Source organism: Nanorana parkeri, unplaced genomic scaffold, assembly GCF_000935625.1.
Source record: "Nanorana parkeri isolate BGI_ZX_2015 unplaced genomic scaffold, ASM93562v1 scaffold98, whole genome shotgun sequence".
Taxonomy (NCBI): Eukaryota; Metazoa; Chordata; class Amphibia; order Anura; family Dicroglossidae; genus Nanorana; species Nanorana parkeri.
This window is the reverse complement of record NW_017306366.1, coordinates 2338980-2357981: the sequence shown is the minus strand read 5'-3', so window position 1 is coordinate 2357981 and position 19002 is coordinate 2338980. Positions and strand designations below refer to the sequence as shown.

Genomic DNA, 19002 nt, shown 5'->3' with positions numbered 1-19002 from the left:
AAAAGTTTGAGCGTTTAATATTACTTGAATACACCAGGATGTGAATATAATGGTTCAATAGCATCTTACATTCCTGTAAAAGTGATTATTTACCTTATTCCGAAGAAAATTATTTCACCTGGAGTACAAAGATCCAGGTTGCTTGCAGGGAATGTAGAATGGGTTTGTTTATGGTCAGGGCTAAAAAGTAACATTTTAGGATTTTTTTTAGTTTTACATAAAACATATTTATTTTTTCGTATTTTTTTTTTTGAGGCAGATCTCAGTAGCTGAAACTGAAATGTCTGCATGCCAGCGACTCAAACCTTATCAGAGGGCTCTGTCTGCAGCTGGTCGTACACTGTTAGCGTTATTACTAATTGACAAGTAGTAGGCTGAAACTGTAACGGTGGGCGACCCCGCCGGCACCACGCAACTCAACAAACTGTGATTGGGAAATTGAAGGCGCTGTGTGGGCAAATGTTGGTCAAACAGTGACTACAACCAATCAGCTACCCGATCAGGTATTCTGACGGTTGCAGGCGCTGCGGCTGTTAGCCTACAATAGCCGGAAGAGAAGAGTCCTCCTTCCATGCTGTTTAGTGTGGTTGGGAGAATCTATCATTTTTTCTCATTCGACCCGCTGGGCTGAACGAGAGAAATCTCACATTGTGTGGCCAGCTTAATCAGGAGCAGTCTGTCTGGAAGAAGATGATTACTGTGGTTCTGTTTGTTTAGATAACTCTCAGTGCTATGGGGAATGTTTTGTCACCTATTAAGTGTTATTTGTAAAACATTGTGAGTGTTAAGTCATTTGTTTATAACTTGCGGGCATAAAAAAAGAAAACAAAACAAAATTGACCCTGAACAAGTGTAGTTTTCTTTGAAAGGTAACCTATAGTTATGGAGGATGATAGAGTGCTAGTACCGTGTCCTACGGATACAATGGCTTCACTACTTGCTTATCAACTGACCTAGAATAAATCAGGAGTTAGGACTTTACTTTTGACTTGCATGCTTGTTCTGGGTCAGAGTCTCAGAAATGATTAAAGTAGGTCAACCTCCCCCTATTGAGTACAGGATTGCATGAAATCAAATTTTCGCAAAACTTAAAAGAGAACTATGGAGTAACCTTTTTATCCCATAGTTGTCTTTAGGGTTAGGGGAGGACATATATTAACCTCCTCCCGTGACCCAAAGCTCAGTATATAGCAAGCTACTGCCTGCTATATACTGAGAGCACCGCAGCCAGGACAGATCCCGGCAATACTGTCGAAATCCACTCAGCTGGCTGATTGACAGCAGACTCTGCCTATCTAGAGGCAGAGCCAGCTGTGCCCGTCCCCTCCCCTGTCTGTTCCACCTGTCAGTGTTGGAGAAATGAAGAGGGCAGGGGGGAATCCCTGCTGGGAGCAGTGACTGACAGTCACGGCTTTTGGCAGGGAGATGATCGGGAAGTGAGTGAGCGACGGTATGTGTTTGCTGACTTTCTGGTCAATAGAGCCGACGTGTGACAGTTTCAGTGTCACACCTCGGCTCTAACTATGAGGATGAGTGTAAATCACTCACCTCATAGTTCTCCTTTTAAATGGGAGTTTCACATGAACTGATAAAAAAAAAAAGGGAATGCAGGTCCTTTTATTGGAACAAAATTAGTTCTTGGATTGGGCTTTGGGTTGGGACCAAATCCAGTTGGAACCAGAGCTCCAACAAATGCAGAAGAAAGCTCCTTTCACTCCAATCAGCTGTGGCCAGGGAGTTTCCCGTCTACAACTGTACGTAAGCAAAGCGGCGGGATGCAGTGACATAATTGACCTTATATGGCCACATGGCTAAATTTGGTCAATCATATTTTGGCCATATAAGGTCAGTGACCTCAGCACAAGCATCTTTTGTTTATGTGCAGCTCTGGGGCAAGGAATGCCCCAGCCTGCAGCTGATTGAGCAGGAGGCCCATAGCACCTTGTCTTATGGGGCTCTCGGGTTTGGACTAAGTTCAGTCTGAACCTGAGCTCATTCCTAGTTTTGGGCTTCTCGATGGTTCCTGATCTGGCCGGCCTTCAGAAGCTGATCTTGTGTCTACAGTAGTGTATAATATGAAGTGGCCACTTATCTGTAGTATGAGCTGTTTTTATGTCAAATATCTGATAACCGCTGTGACGTGTCTATAGGGCTTTGGCATGGTATTTACTGCAGCTGAATGCTGGCTGTTGTTTAGAGGGAATGCATAATCAATTCTCTGCATATTTTTTTTAATTTAAGCTCAAGACAAAGAAAATGTTTGGCAATATAATTTTTTTTTAATCCCCAAAATATGCAGTATTGCATTTTAATATTTGCCGCTCTCCTTTTGAACCAGTGCTTAGATCTTTTAATCTTCTGAGTTCTTAATTTCAGGGGTTTATAGAGTCTCTCCAAATGAAGAAAGATAAACTGATTGTACACAAATTTTAAAAATCATAAATGGGAACGGTTTTCCCTTTTTAAAAGGATGTTTCATTCTCTATGGTCTTTATGTGCTGTCCCTCTTCTATGTTTCTATGGGTCTTGTGATCTAGGCGGCACCCCTGTCAGATAGTACAGCCGGGAACTGCACATCATAACACTCTATTCACTCCTTTGTGTACGTGTTACTCTGCGTTTTATTTTTCATGCACTAATGCGCAGTATGTTGCATCAGCTTATTCACCTTGAATGGGCCTCTAATGAACCTGAACACTTGAAAAAATATGCCTGAACTTTCTTACAGCGGGGAAGCAGCCGTTTGTTTTGTACAAGTGATCTCTGCGACATTGTATGCAGCCTGCAGGTCGGCCATTCTTCATGGGTGGGGGGTGGGGATTTGGCGGCATTGAGGAACCTGGCCTTGGGGCAGCAGAGCGAGCAAATCCGGCCCTGCATATATATTAATATACATGCATTGCAGCGTGATGCTTTATATTGTATATATGTGTTTAGGTGCCATTCACAATGATTTGGAATACATATGTACAACAGCGTGTTGTAGCATGCATTAGTAGAGTTATACTGCATGTGTTCATGTAGACAAAGGTCCGAATCCTTCCTGAGACCTGCAACCCTTGTAGTGCAAAGCAATTGATTGGTTCCAACTGCTGCCCCTTCTTCTCCCAGTGTGAATGCTGCTGTACAGGGGATTATAGGAGGTGAATACCAAGTGGGATTCATGAGCTTGTCTTTATATATGGACGTTTAAAATAGATAGTCTAAATTTTCCTCAGCCAGTTCTCTGGCTCCGCTTACAGGCTTATTCAGTGAGAGAGGAAAAAGAGCAATGGCAGCAATCAGTACCCTCTCACTTCAGGCCTTGGAAAGGAGAAGGTGCCGATTTTAAATAAAGTCCAACTCTCCGACTTTTCGGTTCCTCACCACTTTTGTACAATGAATGAGGCTTTTATCTGTATCTTCTATTGCCTGTCTTTAAAGAACAAGATGGCGCATTTCATAAGGAGTCACACAGAAATGCATCTTATATATTTTTGTAGAACAACAAGTTATGAAAGGGTGATTGATAAATATCATTGACTTAGGCCTCATTCACACACAACGCAAGCAGCATTGTATATTGGGTATATATACGCGCCTATGCGCGTAAATACGAGCACTATATGCAATCCCAGAATGCATCACTCGTAATGGAATTTTGAATGTGCTGTACGCATGTACGTGCGAATATGCGCGTAAACACGCTTGTGTGTGCGTATATACGCAGAAATACGCTGCCCGGACGCATCTCTGTTCCATTCTGTTTTTGCGCATATATACGCTTCGCAAATATACGGCTCCATACGAGGCTATGTGTATGGAGCCATTTATTTGCACGTGTTGCATATGGTACAATACGCACGTACGCGCGTATATGCGCGGCAGTGGGAATGAGGCCTTAGGGTGCAGCCAAAATCACCATTTTGTAGCAAAATATGTTGTCAGATTTGTATGTTGATTTTGGGACTTTAAATATTTATAGAATCTTTTGGATATCACGGGGAAGGCTTAGATTATGTCTGTCGATTTTTATTATGATCTCTGCATCAGCTGGAAGAGATGTTCCCCTTATTTCCTGTTCCAGAGACACAGCAAGAAATGAGAGGAAATCTCCCTAAACTGAGAAGAAATACCATTAGGTGATTTTTCTCCCACCTCCTGCTCCAGTGACATCTTAAAAGAAAGATTTCCCTTTACTTTTCCTGGTAACATTCAATTACTAGGACTGGACCTCTGAAATGCGGGTACAGACATCAGTAAAAACCTCACTCAAAACTAGAGGGAATATATTGGCTGGAGTTCGTTTATTTATGTTTCACACAACTCTGAGCCATGTTTCACACAACTCTGAGCCCTCAACAGTTATTCTTTTAATACTTTATTTGACAACACAGAACACAAAAAGTTAAAGCCCAATTGCACCTAAAACACATTGAGGGGAATTTATCAAAACTGGAGCAGAGAAAAATTGGAGCAGCTGTGCATGGCAACCAATCAGCTTCTCTCTTTCATTTTCAAAGCGCAACTGAAGAGAGAAGCTGATTGGTTACTATGGACAACTGCTCCAGATTCTGTCTGCTCCAGTTTTGATAAATTCCCCCTCTTTGTCTTCTTTTGGATTGACCAGAGGTGGGCAACTCTGGCCCTCCAGTTGTTGCGTAACTACAAGTCCCATGAGGCATTGCAGACTGACCGTTACAGGCATGACTCCCCAAAGCAGAGACATGTTGGGATTTGTAGTCAAAGCACAGCTGGAGGGCCGACGATGCCAACCCTGGGTTAGAGCCTTTTAAAGAGCCCATTCGCACCACATCCAGATCATCTCCAGACCAGATTGTTTACGGACACAAAATGCATCCTAATGTATCCCTATGCTATTTCTGGCCTCTGTTCACACCAGCGCAGTCTGTTCCAGACCAGAAAAATACTGCTTGTCTCATTTTGTTTGGTCTGGAATGCACTGGAATGCATGGAAACACATCAGAAATTCTTTACAAACGTATGGAATGCACCTGAGAGCCCAATTTAATCTCTAAAAAAAAAAAAAACACCAGCTCCGTAACGGGTAAAATCGCGGCAAAAACACGATGCACTGCATTCCAGATCTGGTCTGGGAAGTAAGATATTTCCCCACAGGGACACAAAGGCCCAATTCACACTATAAGGTATATTTCTAAAGAAGATAATGATAGCAAGATGACATTTGAAAATACATTCGACTTAAGAAAATAGAGAAGAATTTTTGCTTTGTGCATCCATTCACTGAGATTCGCAGGGCCAATGCGTCTGCAAATTGTTTATAAATAGACCCCTATGTGTTGCGCATTGTGGCTGGCAGTGTGGCCTAATGTGGAAAAGGATGTGACCTTTTTTTAGACTGAGCACCACAGCGCATGGCATGCACATTGTGGTTTGCTGCAGTGTGGGTACGTTTTCTGCTGCTGTAGTACATTGGTGTGCTATTCAAAATAAATGGCACCGTAACGCTCTGTGGTTGTCACAATGCATATATCTGACTGGCTCCAAACAAAAACACATTTTTAGCATAGTGAGGAAGGGTTAGAAGAACTTCTGACAATGTTTTTATTGCAGTCTGTGCCTCCCTGTCCCCCGTGACATAATTTCCCTCCATTTCCTATACACGCTATACATGGACGGAAAGTGTGGGGAAATCTCCACAATGGAGTCACAGACAGAAATAAAAACCTGACACGATCTTTACTACATCGTCACTTATGTGTTAATATCCCTTTGGATATATCTATGGTATTAATATAAGGCCTCATTCGCATGTGCATGTTGCCCCGCTCTGTGTGGGGGGTCGGTTCTTGATGCGCCTGGAGTTGTGGGAAGATGCGTGCGAACAGCTCATTTAACTCAATGGAGATTTAGGGGTTGTGCACCTCACGTGCTACTTCCTGCAACTCCGCATTATGACAGCCCCACACAGATGGTGTACGGCCTTAGATGCAGACATTATGCACCCAGTTCTGTACACTGTGTGCGGCTGCCAAAACAGCATGTGAGGGTGCACAGCTCATGCCTCTCCATAAAGTGAAATGAGCTGCCCCCACGCATCTCCCCACAGCGGCGGGCACATAAAAAAAGACCCTTTACGCTGTATGGCACAACACCTTGTGAATGAGGCCTTTTATTGCCATTATTATATAATCTTCAGATTGCACTGGATATATTAAACCCCTTTAGATTTATTATATATTTTTATTGCATCTAAGGGTCAGTTCCATTTTCAGAGCATATTCAGAAAGTGAAAGTTTTCTTTGGTTTTGTTCTTAATTTGTCCCTTCTCCCATCTGTGGTATAAATTCCTTTCGGTATTACTGTGTTAATAGAGTTTCATTAATAGCTTTCCTCTCTAAGTACATTTTCATAGCCTGAGGACACATGCTTGCATGAAAAAAATACCTCAGCTTAACCTCATACCTCAGCACGTTGTCTGCCTGGAAGGGAGGAATCTAAGAGATGCTCCCTGCGATTCATCCAATGACCTCACGTCGTCTCCGCAATGCATTTCCTATGCACACCCTGAGTGACAAACCACTGCCTGATATACTGATGTCTGCTGTACATGCACACTGTTTTCCCTATTGTTTATTACATTCAAGCATGATTTCATTTTTATTTCATCAGGAAATTATGTGGCCTTTTATAATGAAAAACATTTAGATAACGAGATGTTAGAAGTTAAGTGATATGATGTATGCAATATTTACTAAATTTGGGTGGTGACCTACCCTTTTCTGGTAGGAGGTTATGTGAACATGTGCTTGGCCTATAATTAGCAAGGAGGTTTCACTGACTCTGACAAGTGGATTCTAAATTTGAACAATAGATTCAAGCATAGTGTATGCTTACGCTTTGTCAGTCTGCCATATTAAACAAAAGCGTCTAATGGTTATTGTTTCAAAGTCCCCATCGTTGATGTTCATCAAAGCAAGCACAATAGCACCATTCTATATATAATTATGTGTGTGTATCTATATATGTGACAGCCGTGGAATGCTAGAAAGGAATTTAAGCTAAGTCTGTTGTTAATAAAGGAACCCATGGTCTTCAGAGTTTGTTCAAGATATGCTTGTGGTTGTACATGTGATAACTGACAAACTCTTCTGGTTAAAGGATTTTGTGTAAGTGCATTGTATTGTTTGTAAAACTATTTGCATTTTAGAACAATTAATGAAGTGAGCTATTATTTGCTGATAAGGGCAAGGAATAGATCATTATCATCAGTGTAGAAGTGCATGGGGGGCTAGATCTACTCTGACCTGATTCAGAACCCTCATAAAGGGGGAAAAAGATTAATAGAATTACATCTATCTGTAATTGGAAAAAAATCCCCTCACTTCATTTATCCTCAGGTCTCAACAAATACAGTTTATGCTTAGAATAAAATTTGCATTTCCTATGTGAGCATTAAAGAGACACGGTCACCTTGCCCATTGAAAGCAAAATTATAGTGTCCCAGCAAAGGGCTTCCCACAATGCTATACTTGCCTTGCCTGTGCTACCTCACAGCTCCTTGCTCCACTGCAGCTGGCATGAACACTTGGCACTTCTGGGTATGGTAGAGCACGTGAATTCCTCCCCTTTGATGGCGCCTAGGCTTGGCAGCCAAAAACTAGGCCTGAGCACAGTTACATGAGAGGGAGAGTGGCATCGCCAGCCCCGGGGTCACCAACACAGCTAATTCCAATGCAGTGTGCTTTGCAGTGACACTGTCATTTTGCTCTGCATGGGAAAGGTGACAGTGTTTCTTTAAACATGCAAGTAAGCATGCACAACCTCATCTGGAGTTTTTGTGATCGCAACAATGTGAACATTTGCTTCCAATTGTTTCCTCAACAAGATATGCACCGCAGGGTGCCTACCCTTCATTCGGACTGATTTAAGGCTATTTATGCAATAGGAAGGGTCATTTTAGAAAGCTTTTATTGTCTTATTCACACTAATATATACATATTTTCTTACCATTTGTAGGATGTATGATCTGCTTGGGTCAATCCACTTTTCTGAGATTTAACCACCCAGCAGAAGCTCACTGGATGAAAGCGATGATTCCTTCAACTGGTAGAAGCCCTTCAGCAGCTCTGTACTCCTCTGGTAAGAGATGAACAAGATAGAAAACTGTATTTGATTAATGGTACAACAAGTACATTTTAAAAATGTTACATTTTGCGCCTTAGTTACCATAAAGCAGTGGTCTCAAACTTAATTCCCTCGAGGGCCACTCGACAAATTTTCTCCCATGGGGGCCGCTCGCCAAATGTCATACTTTAAAATAAAATTTAACTACGGTATATGCGATATGGTTTTACGGGCCCCAATACACACACAATAAGGCCCCATTCATATCTGTAGGTTTAGGTGCAATTAGTGATTCCTGCGTCAGAAACTTGCGTTTTCCTGCAGCAGGAATCCCTAATCTGGCGTTTACAAGCAGCTGCTGTCACCCATTGAAGTTAATGATCAGGTGACAGCAGTTGCATGTAAACTCCTGCACACTGCATGTAATGATATGTGATCAGAAAACACTCAATCATTGCGTCCAGGGAGAGTGATTGATTCCTAACCGAATGTAATCATATCACATACCATTACATGCGGTGTCACCTGATCATTAACTTGAATAGGTGACAGCTGCCGCTTTTAAATGCCAGATTAGGGATTCCTGATACAGGAAACGCATGTTTAGGCTCCATTCACACCTGTATCCTTAGGTGCAATTAGCATCAGGAATCCCTAATTGCACCTAAAGATACTGTGTAATGTGTGAATGGAGCCTAATACACTTAGGCTGGGCACACACCTTACAACCATGGCAAGACTTTAGTCTTGCCATGGTTGTAAGGTACTTAAAAAACGTACGATCTGCCTATCTTAGACAGGCAGATCGTACTTGCGATGATTGCAAGCCGCGCCCCCCCTGAGGGGCGGGCTTCCGATGACCGCAATGCCGAACGGGTCAGTGTGCGCTTGCGCACACCGGCCCGTCCGGCTTTTATCTTACAAACATGCTACACACCCGCCGAACATGGTACGATGCTCGGCGGGTTTTAGAACGTGTTCGTGAGTTTAAAGTCGTGCAACCTTACAGTAGTAGAGATCGCATGGCTTCCACACACCTTACGATAATCGTACGCTTGCGGGATTTCCCGTGATTATCGTACGATTATCGTAAGGTGTGTGGGCACCCTTATACTCTTCCCCCTCCTTCCCCCCCCCCTTCACTTGATCTACCAGAGATGCAGACCTTGTAGCTGCTCCCGCAAGTCTGGTACGCGGTCCGTGATCGCTTACCAGACTTGTGAGCTGGCTGCGTGCCACATAACAATAATATTAGGGTATAATGCACTAAAGTTGATTGGGGCATTATTTAGGAAAACAATTTCACTTCCCTTGTATACAGAACCAAATCAGTGTTGGGCATGGTCAGCAAAGGGCCTCTGTGCAAGAAAAACATTTGGGGCTCCTCCTCCAATTAATTCCAAAGTACAAAGACTTCTTCACAATGGGTGGGTCGATCGATGGATGGTTCAATAGATGGATGCAGATAAAAAGTAAAACATTTTGATGCCCAAACTCTTATGGTCCATAATATGTAACCAGTAAAACACGATGAACACTCCTCTGCTTTCTGCCTAAATGGTAACAAAAGAAAATGGTAGAAACATTCTGTATGTCAGTGGCAGTCACGCGAGAAGTGAAGGAGGGGCTTACAAACTAAGAATAGTTAGGACAAAGAATGATTCATGGTTTTCACCTACCCTTGAATTACTGTGACACTAAACTCAGGAGTTAAATCCTAAAAATGTATGCAAGTAACTAGGAAGGTTGTAAAGTAGCCACCGCTCCAAGCTCGCTCCTGTGATAGACTACAATCTCAATACAAATTAGTAAAGTAAACAGGAGATTGTAGTCCATCATGGGAGCGAGCTTGGAGCGGTGACTACTTTACAACACACACAGGGACCATGGGGAACAAAAGTAGCCACCCTCCAGAAGGAAGGACAGTGTCGGCACCAATTCAGAGATGTTTTGAGGATCTACAGCTGAGTGATGCACAAAAAGATACATTTTTGTTAATAGTTAAAGGAGACCTATGAGGTGAGTGCTTTTCACTCATCCTCATAGTTCTAGCCGATCTGTGACAATGAAACTGTAAAAGGTCGGCTCAGTAGATCGGGAAGTGAGCGAACACATACCGGCGTTCGCTCTCTTCTTGATCCTGTCACGGCAGAGAGCCGTGACAGGGGAGGGACTGGATTCTCCCCACTCCGATCCTCCAGCGCTGACTGGCGGAACGGATGGGGAGGGGGCGGGTACAGCTGGCTCTGCCACTAGATAGGCAGAGCCAGCTGTCACTCACGCAGCTGGGCGGATCCAGACATCATTGTCGGGATCCGTTTCAGCTGCGGTGTCTCAGTATACCACGAGCTGTAGCTCACGGTATACAATGCTTAGGGTGACGGGAGGACGCTAGTTTGTGTCCTCCCGTTACCCTTAGGAGAACTATGGGAAAAAGCCCTAACCCAATAGTTCTCCTTTAAGGTACTTGAATGCATTTTTAAGATTTAACTCCTGAGTTTAGCGTCACTTTAAGCAGTGTCCAGGTCTCAATGTTAGTTACAGCACCTGTCCCACCCACAGCTCATGTAAATGAGCACCCAGAGGGCCCTTGTGCACCCGCGCAGTCTGCACAAATTGTACGTTCACCCACCGCTGTGCCAAGTATGTAGTGTGACCAGGTTAATGTAATCAATTATCCAGACTTCCGCCTTACAGAAGGATTCAGTCTGCTTATGAACACCCTTTTGCTAAGTCCACATTCCAATGGATGCACCCTAGCTACCATTAAAGACTTTTTGAAGAATCTATTTTTCCATTTGATTTCCTATCTGTCTAGCAGGTACTAAATCTAGATTGGGTTATAAATCAGGTGATTGTGCAAGGGGGGTTTAAAGCAACTCTGTCGCTTTCCTGGAAAATTCCAAAAAAGAACTGCTTGCTGCAGCTGGCCAGGCAGTTGGAAGTGACAGCTGAAGTTAGTACAGGAGACAGGGAGGATGTCATTTTTAGTGCAGAGAGCTGGCATCTTCTAATGGAGATGAAGTACAGCAACATCTATCTTCCAGACTGGAAGGGGGGGGGGGACATGGATGCAAGCATCAGGCAGAATATCACTCTTGGTATAAGATTCCTGCAAAGGAAGCTAAAGCTGCTGTCTGCAAAGTAATGACTTGTTACCCCCTCCCCTCAACAAACCAACAAATGCTCCTGGTTCCAATTAGATGGCATTTATCCCATCCCCTGAGGTGTAAAATGTGATCACTGAAAAAGGGAGATGCCAATCCTAATATCTTGTGTTGCAGAAAATACAAAACTTCTAACAATTAGGAGGCCATTTAAAATCATTAGATTGCACTGTTTGCCCGACAATTTTCCAGCATGTCCCAAAGTCATTATATCAATTTTCTTGCGAGAAAATAGTGCTACGCACAGATCGAATTCTGACTGATTACTGCTGAATTAGATGTAATGTGATCCGTGTGTACCCAGCTTTAGAAGAGCAACTCTACCAAAGCAATCATTGCTTTGCAGGCCTCTCAGGGGCCTCTAGAGTTCCTTGAATAGCTCTTATCCTCCGCATTTGGCTGAGACAAGCTTACTGCAGCCAGTAGTATATGCATTTACTGTATGTTTTTTTCAGCTTACTAGAGTGAAACTTATTCAAAACATGAGTTACAATCAGTGGTTAATCACATGTGTTACACTGTACAGTAAGTTTAATTTTCTCAACTTTTTTAATTTTCTGCTTTCATTCCAGAAACATTGCCCTCAATGCTGAATGGGTCTCGTGACGGATACCAAGCTAGTATACCTTCACATACGTCACTTGTGAGCTCCATTGAGAAAAACCTTCAAGATATCATGGACTCTTTAGTTCTTGAAGCTCCTCTAACGAGGAAGGTGTCCCAGACATCCATTCACAGTATTTCCTCTATGTCTAATGGAAGAAGTCAGCGCTTCCTGGTTTCACCACCTACAAGCCCCCTCTCCTCCAACTCTGGATATGAAAATGCCTTTTCTTCTCCATTATCTTCCTCTGGCAGTGGAAGTCTTTCCAGTCCCTCAGCTGGGCAGGATTTAGTAAACACAACTGTACCTCCTGTTGTGCCTCTTAGAACCTCCAGTTTCAGCCATTCTTTACCACATCAAACACCCACATATGGGGGCAGCAGTTTGGATTTACGATCTCTACGTAGTGGTGGTAGTTCTATGCTTAGTCCACCTAGTCCAGGTGCAGGGAACAGAGTAGGTGGTCTTAGTGTGCCCAGCAGTCCTATCATGGGCAGCAAATATCAACATTCACTTTTGGACAGACCTTCTAGTCCATACAGGGAGACAGTGTCGATAGCAAAGAGTTTGCCTCCTGACAGTCCAAGACTAGTGCGCAAAAACATGGAAAGTATAAGTATGAGAGACCTTCCCCCTCCCAGTCCTTCTCTGTCACGCAAAGGCATTCCTGGTTCTTCCAAAACTGCATCAGAAAGTCCATCACGAGTTCCTGATAGCCCCCGTGCACCAACCCGCCGCAGAGTGGGTAGTGCAAGTTCCCCTGGTTCTGAAGACAATCTCTTCTCCAGGCAGCTGCGGGATCGTAGTCCTTCACCCTCTAGTTTTCAAGAACCTCCTCGTCGGCTGACTCCAGCCTATAGCTATGGATCACTGTCCACTCCATCTCAGAGTCCAAAAACTCAAAGAAAGGCACATGGACTGAGAGAACGCAAAAATAGCATCACTGACATCAGCGGCAATCAAGAAGAACTATTGGATTACCATCGAAGACAGAGAGAAGAGAGGCTAAGAGAACAAGAGATGGAGAGACTGGTGAGGACAGCAGACTATATATAGAAGTATAGGAGTAACCATAAAAACTACACTAGACAGATTTTTATGATATGAACTAACATTTTAACTGTTACCTTTTGTACAATAAACAGACTTGTAAAGGTGTACCCATTTCAGAACAGGATATTGCAATGTTCAGGAGAGACGATGGGAGAGTATGAAATTGGACCTTATGTGCAGGGGGCAAAATATCAGGCAGCATGTGCAGGAGAGGAGTGCAGTGGGTATTACAGGAGGTATGTACAGGACAGGAATGTGGAGGGTATGATGGGGGCAGTATGTGTAGGAAAGGAGTGTGGAGGGTGCAACAGTGGGAATTACGTGCAGGAGAGGATTGCAGAGGGTACGACGGAAAAGTATATGCAGCAGAGGAGTGTTGAGCGTATGAGAGGGAGGCTGGAATTGATCAAAACTGGAACAGAAGAATCTGGAGCAGTTGACTATGGCAGCTTCAGCTTCTCTCTTCAGTTTGTTCAGCTGAGATTTCAAAATGCAGAGCTACTCCAGATTTTGGCTGCTCCGGTTTTGATAAATTCCCCTCTATATGCCGGAGAGGAGTGCGCAGGGTTTGACTTTGTTTTGTATGTGCAGGAGAGGAGGGTGTTGGGTACGATGGGGTAAATATGTGCAGGGTAGGAGTTGGAGGATGTGACAACCAGCAGAACAGTTCATCTTTCTAATTCCCAAATGGTGGTTACTGATCTTTCCACATTTAGCAACAAAATCATTAAAGAATATTGTTATAGCCATACAGGTAAATGACAGGTGTGGAAAGTGCTTCCCATAACGCATTTAAGGACCAATTGACAAAACTGACTTATTATAAAGTAATGGCATATGGGCCAAGCTCTTTACACGGGAGGTTCTACAGAAAAGAAATATAGGTCAAAATCACTGTCCTGGAAATGGCCATCTAAAATTTGAAGCCGGTTATTCTGGGACAATGGAGGTGGTAATGAATCTGAGATTTGGCGTAGTGCAAAGATTAAATATGCGGGTTTATCCCAGTTGCGCTAGAGACTGGGTGCTGAGGGGTCAATGCACTGGGTACTAGCAGATGAGGGATGAATGCACATAAGCAGAAGATGGTGGAAAAAGGATAATGCACATACATTGGGTACTGAGTGCTCATGTAGAGGTTGACCTAAAAGAGCTGGGTGCTGAGGAATTAACCTACATGGCTGAGGCCTGATTGTTTAGAGAGAATGCACATGGACTGAGGACTGGGCTGAGAGAAGTTATCACATATGCTGGGGACAGGATTCTGAGGGGTTATTGCGCGCACACACACATTACTCATACCCTGCTGGTATAAAGCTGGCTAGAGAGCTCCGTGTACAGGAGGGGAAAGACCAATGTGTGCATGCTTGAGTAGAGATACAGGGGAAAGGCCAATATGCATGTGTGCTGGAGGAGGGATATAGGAGAAAGACTGGTATGAGTGTGTAAACATCGATATGTGTGTGTGCAAGTGTGCTGGAGGAGGGATACAGGGGAAAAACCGGTGTGTGTGGTGGAGGAGAGATACAGGGGAAAAACCGGTGTGTGTGGTGGAGGAGAGATACAGGGGGAAAACCGGTGTGTGTGTGTGTGTGTGTTGGAGGCGGGATACAAGGGAAAGACTGATGTGTGTTGGAGGAGGGATACAGGGGAAAGACCGGTGTGTGTGTTGGAGGAGGGATACAGGGGAAAGACCGGCATGTGTTGGAGGAGGGATACAAGGGAAAATCGGGTGTGTTGGAGGAGGGATACAGGGGAAAGACCTGTGTGTGTTGGAGGGATACAGGGGAAAGACAAGTGTTTGTTGGAGGGATACAGAGGAAAGACCGGCGTGTGTTGGTGGAGGGATACAAGGGAAAGACATGTGTGTTGGAGGGATACACGGGAAAGGCCGGTGTGTGTGTGTTGGAGGAGGGATACAGGGGAAAGGCCAGTGTGGGTGTGTTGGAAGAGGAATGTAGGGGAAAGACCATTGTGTGTGTGCTGAAAGTGGGATCTTCTATGGGAAAAAAAACAGTCTGTGCTGGAGGTGTGATGGGAACGGCCAGAAAGAGGCAAAATTCCCTAGTGGAAAGATAAAACACCGCTTAAGGCATTATACTCCATGTGAAAATGAAACCGCTGTAAAAAAGGAAACTGTGACTTATGAACTATGATTAAAGTAAATGATTGCAGGCAATAAAACAATAAAGAATAAAAGCTGTAGTTGTACCCTTTCCCTAGCCTGCCTATGTGTAGGTGTAATTATTTAACTCCCTAATGTCTGAAAGGCAGTTACCACTGCCTGGGGTGGTATAGTATCTACTTTTGCTGTCCCATTTTCATATATTTTCAGTTTATTGGTGTCTACCTGATCCCTGCTAAGTATGAGGTCTGAGCAGACCGGCCAATATACTCTACTGGCAGGCCCACTCTCTGCTTGGTTTATCCTCAATAATTGTTCAAGTAGCTGGAAGTGCTATTGAAGATAAATTCTGCTCTGGCTAGAGCTTGCCAGGCAGTGGAAAGTGCCAAAGGAGTAAATACTTCAGCAGCAGAGTTTGTTGGAAATGGAATAACAATTTTTATTTTTAAAGTGATGTTGTGCTTTAATTATACAGTATTCGGCGTGTATAAATGTGGGCATGAAATATTGAGATATATCACACTTTTTTTCACGTGTTTGATAACGTTGCAGAAAATGCATGCAAGAGGGCAAAATGTATTATGCAACTATAATCATGTTAGTTTTTTTCCTTGGAATGGAATGTGCTACACTCCGTTCTAGATTTGACTATATTTATTTTATTAATCATAGCCCACAAGCCTGTATACCCTTACATGCCCATTCATGTGTGTGACTCACCAAGAAGAAAGATATTCAGAATACTTTTATAACTCTTTTATGAATACTTTTATGTTATAGACGACACAACAGATGATAGTTTGAATCAGTGGGAGCTTTGAAAAATGTTTCTTTTTTTTCCCCTTCATAATGGAGCTAGGTTGAAGAGGATGCAAACAGTTCAAGGAACAAACTTGTATGCTTTTCAGTGAAATAGGGTTAGGGAGTAGGGCATATTATTCATTCTAGGGATATTTTGGCTGGAATTATCACCCGAGTTAAAGATTTTCTTGGACATACTTGATCCAGGGAGCTGAATGCTGTTATAAGGGCACTTGCATATAGTTGTCTGAATGCATTCAGGAAAGATTTATACCATTTATGCCACCAATACAATGTCATGATGTTCATTCTATTGAAGTGTATGTATAGCCAAAGTTTTTCTTTTAATTTTGGATGGATTAGGAAAGGGTTAGAGATAGGGCTGCAACAACTAATCGACATAATCGATTATAATCGATTATTGAAAAAGTTGTCAACTTTTCCAATCATCGATTAATCGGCTTCCGATTGGTTGGCCCTGTTCACGGCTCCACACACATCACCGCTCCAAGCTTGCTCATGGGATGGACTACAATCTCAATACAAACTAGTAGTCCCATCACTGGGGCCATTTTTTAAAATGTATTTTTACTTTTTATCCGATTAACCGATTAATCGAACTTAATAATCGGCTAACTAATCGATTTGGAAAATAATCGTTAGCTGCAGCTTTAGTTAGAGAACCCATCAGACATATCATGAAGGGAGAAGCAATCCCCCCCAAAGTTAAAGGAGAACTATGAGGTGAGTGCTTTTCACTCGCCTCATAGTTGTAGCCGACCTGTGACAATGAGACTGTCACAGGTCGGCTCAGTAGATCGAGAAGTGAGCGAACAGATACCGGCGTTCGCTCACCTCTCGATCCTGTCACAGCTCTCTGCCGTGACAGGTGAGGGTCTGGATTCCCCCCTCCCGCTCCGATCCACCAGCGCTGACTCGCGGATCGGACGGGGGAGGGGGCGGGTACAGCTTGCTCTGCCTCTAGATAGGCAGACCCAGCTGTCACTCACGCAGCTGGGCGGATCCAGACATAATTGTCGGGATCCGCTTCAGCTGCGGCGTCTCAGTATACTGTGAGCAGCAGCTCGCGGTGTATGGTGGCGTCACAGTGTACCGCGAGCTGTAGCTTGCGGTATACTGAGCTTAGGGTGACGGGAGGACGCTAGTTTGTGTCCTCCCGTTACCCTAAGGAGAACTATGGGGAAAAGCCTTAACCCCATAGTTCTCCTTTAAGGCTATTCCCATCTTAGAGAGTTGTCATCAGTACATTTATGCTCTTTGGAAGAGTTCCCCATACCTCTTGCTCTCACGACAACTCTAAACTTTAGGATTACGTCTTACTTTCCCTCTCGTTGTCAATAGTCACCAGAACGAATAGAGGATGAGTCTCCACGGCGGGTGGACACCACATTAACATGAGGCTGGATAAATCCTGAGAACCAATGTGTCTTAAAGTGTACATCTGGCGCCTAACGTTTGTTGTTGTCATTGGAGCTGGATCCTGGATTGGACAGACTGGATCCCGAATTGCATATTAATTTGTACACCCCTACATTAACAATTTGGTCTAACCTTTCCCTATTTAGAAAAAAAGGTTTCACCTTTACATACTGTAAGGCAGGGGTTGGCAACTCCGGCCCTCCAGCAGTGCTTTAACTACAAATCCCAACATGCCTCTGGGAGTCATGTCTGTACCTGTCAGTCTTGCAATGCCTCATTGGACTTGGAGTTCCACATCAGCTGGAGGGCAGGAGTTGCCCACCCCTGGTTTAAGGTGAACTCTACTGAAAAATTTCAGTTTAACATCGCGCTTGGCTGGAGCATTTTGTGTGCACTGCATGACATGTATGCTTCTACATATAGAGAAACATGTGAATTCCTCCTCTTTCCCTCATGTGACAGTGATGGTGGTTAGTGATTGGCCCAGTGCTGTTACATGGGGGTGAGCAGACAGTCCTCCATCTTGTGTAAGCTCCAGCTCGAATGACACAGGGCTTCTTTTCCTCACTCTTAAATTTCCACCTGGCACCTTTCGCAACCAATGCAAAGCAACCAAATAAAAATCTGCCAGAAATTCTAGCTCTTACCCACTCTACCCAAAACATAAACATTTGATTGGATTTAGGCTTTAATTTGTCCAGGCTTGTTACTGGTTTCCTTTAAAATGAGCATGTGATGAAAAATGCATTAGATAACGTTTTCTCCAATTAAAACATATGCTAAACAATCAGTAGATATACCAGGAGTGAGCAATTTATTTTGGAATTCAGGAGCCAGTCTGCCTAATCCAGGAGCCAGCAGGATTTATTTTTAAGAGCCAGCTAGAGGAAAAAAAAACTAAAATGTTAGGCACCAGCTGTAATTTTTAAGAAGTTGGCTACCTGGCTCCTGGGATTTGTCCAGCCCTGAGAGACAGAGTTGTAGACAGCTGAAGTTATATGGAATTCTCCACTTTTCCTGAGAAAGTGGTGCTTGGCTACCCTCCCCTGTTGGGCTACCCTCCAACTGTCCCCTTAAGGGATAGTTGGGACATTGACCAACAGAGCGGCTCAGAAATAATTTACATTAAGCATTTCACTTACACTGACATAAATGTTATGTCGGTGGAACCAAAGGGTGAAAACAAGTACATGGCTGCAGCTGTGTGCATGTCTCACATTTTCCAGTGTCCACAAATAGGTCACACACCATGAAAAATTCCCCGTACAACAGCAGCCAAGACTTCAGACACCAAAGAAGAACACATTCTAAATTGTTCTTCATGAACACCTCTACAGGGGTTTTCGCAAAATTCCATTTATTGTATCTTCAAGACGTTAAAATTCACTTAGTCACAATGGCAAACACTCTTTGTAAAGCATTTTGGTTACCCAGCGCTCTTCTAAGACCAACTGGCAAAGAGCTCTCTTCTCAAAGCAGAGTGAAATTTTGGGTGTCCCAGGACTTCTTTTTATGGCCAATAGTCACAAACATACAATAAATCCATCTACCTTCACCTTTAAAGTGCACATGCCCAGCTGTTAGATCACAAGGTAAGAGTAGCTCTCTCTAGAGGATTTATTCAGTTTTTTTTTTCTTTCAAAATAGTACCACCACTCACTCACTTTTACGAAATTTAAGAGCATCACCCCAAATTTTCAGCTCACCTTGACCTCCTGGAGATA

At 43.5% G+C, this 19002-nt stretch overlaps 1 protein-coding gene across 1 annotated transcript in view; it reads left to right on the top strand.

Moving 5' to 3' along the window:
• Nucleotides 1–19002, top strand: part of PHLDB1 (pleckstrin homology like domain family B member 1) — a 130490-nt gene that overhangs the window by 56652 nt on the left and 54836 nt on the right. Inside the window, exons 5-6 of the mRNA XM_018552853.1 lie at nt 7981–8103; nt 11828–12891. Of these exons, the coding sequence (XP_018408355.1) occupies nt 7981–8103; nt 11828–12891 (1187 nt within the window). The remainder of the gene's footprint in view (nt 1–7980; nt 8104–11827; nt 12892–19002) is intronic.